This window comes from Frankliniella occidentalis, unplaced genomic scaffold (genome assembly GCF_000697945.3).
Source record: "Frankliniella occidentalis isolate FOCC.00 unplaced genomic scaffold, Focc_3.1 Scaffold461, whole genome shotgun sequence".
In the NCBI taxonomy this organism is placed as follows: domain Eukaryota; kingdom Metazoa; phylum Arthropoda; class Insecta; order Thysanoptera; family Thripidae; genus Frankliniella; species Frankliniella occidentalis.
The window spans coordinates 261,960-267,241 of record NW_026267579.1 but is presented as its reverse complement, the minus strand read 5'-3'; the positions used below and the strand labels follow the sequence as shown (position 1 = coordinate 267,241).

At 44.3% G+C, this 5,282-nt stretch overlaps 1 protein-coding gene across 1 annotated transcript; it reads right to left on the bottom strand.

Annotated features, from left to right (window-relative positions):
• Positions 1-436: 436 nt before the first annotated feature.
• Positions 437-4,223, bottom strand: LOC113215119 (uncharacterized). The gene is made up of 5 exons (XM_026434696.2): positions 3,792-4,223; positions 3,482-3,598; positions 3,223-3,402; positions 3,022-3,144; positions 437-2,938 (listed from the first exon to the last, which is right to left on the bottom strand). Exons 2-5 carry the CDS (start codon positions 3,584-3,586, stop codon positions 560-562), a joined length of 2,787 nt encoding a protein of 928 aa, XP_026290481.2. The 5' UTR covers positions 3,587-3,598; positions 3,792-4,223; the 3' UTR covers positions 437-559.
• Between the last annotated feature and the right edge of the window lie 1,059 nt (positions 4,224-5,282).

Sequence of the window (5,282 nt, the reverse complement as noted above, 5' to 3'; positions counted from 1 at the left end):
AAAAATTCTGGAAATGCCACACGTATTAAGTAAGTGGGACCAAATTATTGATGGTGAATTGTGTGAGGAAGAATCCTTTGATCTCATGGTGAAACTAGTTAGACTTATGACAAATACTTTTGGTCGAGGCATTGTACTTCGCAGGCTGAACAGCCAGTGGAAGAAGGGAAAAGGTAAGAAAGCGTCTCTTGCTATAAGTCACCGATCTAAAGTTTTAATCAAAAACTAAGTCAAGTATCCTGTACTTTGTAAACCTATTACCAAAAATTTCTAGTGTTATCTATTTTTTTTTTTGTGTTCCTTTTTTCTAGTATACTTTATGCCATTATTTTCTATGTCAATTTGTTGATTATGTTGTTATATTTTAACTCCATTTTGTAATACTCAATGAGAAATATGCACAATTTTGAGGGAGAACAAATAAAACTGAAATGTATCTATTACAATAGTGGTATTTAATTCAATTTCCACTTTATAAACAGTACAGCAATATTATTAAGGAAAGATTAAAGGTATGTTTACTTTAGTTATCACAGACAGGGGTACATTTCTGAACACTCTAATCAGATTTTTTGTCTTTCTTGTATGCATATGAAACCTTAGGTCTTTTAGGCAATGGTTCATCTGAAATGCGCATACATGAATTAACAGCTTCTACATTTCCAGATCTTTTCCTAACATTGCCATCCCTGTGAATAGAAATTTTTAAGTCACTTTCATAGAATTGTTTCTCAGTGGGAGCACTACTCCCTCCAATACTGGCCCTTTGTTTGCCAAAGTATTGCTCAAGGGGGTCCTGGCAAAAAACTCGAGCATTGATGAACTTTGCTTTGGCAACATCAAGCATAAATGTGACAGCACCTCTGAGAGCATTTGCAGTCATTTCAATACCTTCAAATGTCTGGTGTGGAATGAACATCTTAAGCTTTTCCTTTGCAGTCACCTTGGCAGATTTAACTTCTTCTAGCCAATTCCTAAGATAAGTGACAAACTCATCAAGCTCATCAAACCTTTTGTCACAGGAGGAGGTGTACGGATCTAATCTAGGATTGGCTTTCCTTGTGCCCATGGCAGAGTGTGCACCATTTAAATTATCAAAGAAATTGTTACATTTACTGATAAAAGTCACTGTCTCTGAAGTATTTGCCCAGTTACGAGAAGCTAGGTCAACAGATACAGTGTTGCTTAAAACCTGAGTGGCTAGTGCTACATTCATACAGGAATAACTGTTGAGATACACATTTTGAGCATTTAATTTAAAGCTACTTCTTATGGTGTGTTCATGGTCCTCCAGGAAAAGCCTTTCAATTGTTTTCCAAACAATAAATTGTCCTCCCTTAGTTAATTTCCTTGTGGCCTTGGGGTGAAAACCAGACTTTGCAAAACAGTTTCGGAGGGTTTTGATTAGATGGGGTGGATCTGAGAAGAAAAATAATTCTCTGTCTGGAACACACAAATTCTTGCAAGCAAAAACAACACCAGATTTCAATTGTCTCTCTGGATTAGTAGGGGTGTGCATCTGAATAAAGCCACGATTAACTGCACTACCATCACACACAACTGACAAAATATGAATACCAGCTAGTTCACAATGAGTAATAACATCCCAAGTTCTGTCAAAAAGAAACTCTTTTGTTGGTGAATGAGTAGTATAACAAGCAACAACCTCCTTGACATCATTTGTGACACCCTTTACCATGTAAGCCAAAATTCTTTTTGCTGTTTGTGGGTCTTCTTTCTTCGGATTTTTATCTTGGATGACATGCATTAAATTCTCCATTTCTTGTTCAGCTTCAGATAATTTAACATAGCCAAGCATCTCTCCAGTAGACTTGCTGTAGACTAATTTTTCAGAAATATGAATTTCATCCATTAACAAATTGTGGAAATGTTGATGATTTTGTTCATATTTTGCAACCTTTTCTGACAGCCTTTGCATTTTGACAGTGTTAATGCCATGCATTTGGGGAATAGTATGAGTATAATCAAATAAAGTTCTCTCTCCAGGAAGACAAATAAAGCCAGACTGTCTAATAGCATCATAAGCAGCAGAAGAATGAGATTTAATTAAAATTGCAAACCGGATCATGGCAGGATGCCAACGCATGCCTGTCTTCCCCTTCACTGATGCTGCTTTGTGCTGCTGTTGGAGGAAGAGATCTCTCAACTGTTTCACTTCAGGAGTTAAATTTGTGTCACACTTTATTGCCTCCTCAAGACAATCACTCACATCTTTATCAACATTTACTCCATGGTCTTGTAATAGTTCTTTAATTTTTTGCTGCATCCTTGCTATTTTCTTTTTTCCAGCATTAATCTTCTTCTGTTGATCTTGTAACTTGCTTTGTTTCTGTTCTTCAGAGAGATAAACATTAGGGGTATTTTGATGATAATCAGAAATATTTTCATGCACTACTTTACGTTTAAATCTAAGTGAAGCTCTATCACATTCTTCACACTTCCACTTTCGCACTGGAACCAGCATATGACAAGAAGACGATCTGTATGTGATGTCATATCTGCTCTCACCATAGGGATTTTTATCCACTGACCCTTTTTCACTGTCCACCCAGAAATGTTTATACTCTTTATCACAAGTGCCAGCACACACTTCAAAGCTTCTCACAAAATTTACAATTGATAGCACTCTGTCTGTGAATTCTTTGAATGTATATTCACTGAGCACAACAGCAGGTCCACCCACTTTAAGCACTTCATCACACAATGATTCTGGAATGGGTCGACGGTGAACAGTAATTTTGAGAGAGCCATTGAATGTTATGTTGATGTTGCGTTGAGTACTCTTCTCCATTCCCCGAGACATTAGTAAGATAATGTAACTTCCACGATCAGCAATTGGGATCCAATCCTGATGAAGAGTTGCTCTCAGTAAATTTAGCACTTTCATCACCAGGTCTGCAGATGGGCTCACAAAAGCCTGAATAGGAACAAAAAAATAATAAAATATGGTGACAAATTATTTAAACCCAGCAACAGTTGTACTGAAGGCAAACAACGTACCTGGGAGGTGCTCGAACTTGGAGTTGATGAGGATTGCGATAAATGCAGTTCCCTAAAACTTCTTGAAACTGTGGGACTGGGACTCGGAGTGCCTCTAGAATCCGCTTCAGATTGATCAGATGCCTGCCAATGAAAATACGATCACATAAGTATTTTGAATAGGACAGACATAACAAAAATAATTATGCTCTGATAACATACCAAACATTCAGAACTGCCAGATAATGCAGACAAAGGCGATGCCAAAGCAGCTCTGAAGTGTACTGAATCCATTGAGTCTTCTGCATCAGGGCTACACAGAGGGGAAGGTGGACACAAAGGAACTGCATTGTCAACATTGTCAGCAGCATTGTTTTCCTCCTCAGATGGCAGGTAGCCGGTCTAGAAATTAAAAATATAACTTCAGTAAATCAAAACAGAAATTTTTTGCTCGAGAAAGACAAAATGATAAGGTACTCACCACAGTGCGTCTGCCTCTGTGGCCTCTACCACCACCACCGCGTTCGGTCTTTCCTCTGCCCGATTTGGTGTGAGTAAACGACTTTCCTCGCTTTTTCTGGGGCATTTTCTTAATGTCCTGAAAAATCACGTTTTATTAGATGGCTGAGGTTGAGTAAAGACGTGAATTATTTTGATCAAAACCTAAACCAAACAGATAGGCTCACTCCACAGGCAGGTTAAGTTGTAATCATAACTTCACGTTTTGAGGCATATATTTACTAACAGTACGTTGCGAGCGGGCTAAAAATACTAGATTAACTTATATTTACCGTGAGATAAATTTGGACGGACGTAGGAGAACTCCAAGGTAAATAATACACATTACACAGCAGCAAACACCGTGCCTTCGCTTCTCTCGCGTGGTAGCCGACCACAACAAGCGACGAGCGACCGCCGCGCCCCTAGCGGCGGGGCGCGGCGAACTCGCTCGGGCGGAACGTTCTCGCTGCCGGCAGGCGCTGCACGGGTCGGGACAGGAGCGATGGACGCACGGCGGTGAGCGACTTTGGTGGGCTTTAGTTTGAAAGTGTTGTGGTGGTGGTCAAGTTTTATGTGACTAATAATTAGAGTGGACCTAGAGGAACACGCCGGTGTGTCGATTGTGTCGAAATTCGTTCGCACGGCGGAGGAGTTCCGTTCGCAGTGGCTCAGGTTAGGGGGCGGCCGGCGAGCAAGTAGCCACTCCATAAAGCCATACCCCAAGTAACAACAGATCGCCCCACCCACCCCCACGGCCCCACGTCCCACGCCCTTCCTCCCCCCGTTCCCTTCCCCACCTCTCTCGCTCTGTCTGCCCTTCCGATAGCAGAGAAGAAGCTGGATGAGGGAGGGGTAAGGGGAAGGGGGGTGCAGACGTGCCGCGCATTTCTTTGCATCAGCAGAAGGGCGTGGTTGGCGCGGGGCCGCCGGGAGGGTTCCGCTGCCGCTGCCTCGGCGAATCATTTTTGGCCACGGCGCCGGCGCCGCTAGATTGCCCGTTGCCCGCTTGGTTTGCATTCTCCATGATGCCGTTCCTCCGGCCCGGCGAGTGACGTGGTGGTGAAAAGGGGAAGGGGGGGTTGCACCTCCTCCCGGAGCATCCAGCGAGTGTAAAGCGAGCTGGGGCGCAATCTGTAGTGCGGGGGCCGTTTCTGTGGTGGCGCAATACCGCTCAAACGCATCCCGAACACACTCTCCCTTCTCCCCAGCAGGCGCGCCCTCACGCGTCTCTCTCCCCGGACTCCCCAATGCTCTCGCGTCTTCTGTGTGCCCTTTGCTTACCTCTGTCTCTCCCTTGTGCGTTGCAGGTCGTGGATCTCCTCTTCTCCGCTGCTCCGTCGTGCCCTGCCGAGCTCCGCCGGTGAGTGGAAATTCCCTTACTTCTCTATTTTCACCCTAGCGTGTATGTGTGGGTGTGTGTGTCATTTGGTACAAACTGGCGACGTGCGTGTGTGTGTGTCAGATTGCAAAAGAAAAGTGGCGCGTGGTGCCTGGTTGGGTGAGCAGCGTGTGCGGAGGAGTACAGTATACGTATAGAAGGGGCGCCTGCTGCAGCATCTTGTTGGTCGGAAGGGGAGGGAGGGGGGGGGGGCGACCTTTTGCCGTCTCGCTACAAACCCTCCTCTGCACGCGGGTCTGTCTGTGCGTGGGCGGAGGGTGGGGCAGGAGAGAAGGTTAGCTGGCTAGCTCTGTGTGAGTGAGTCCGCGTGGGTAGGCGCCTCTGTATGCGTGTGTGTGTGTGTGAGACAGAGAGAGAGAGAGAGAGAGAGAGAGAGAGAGAG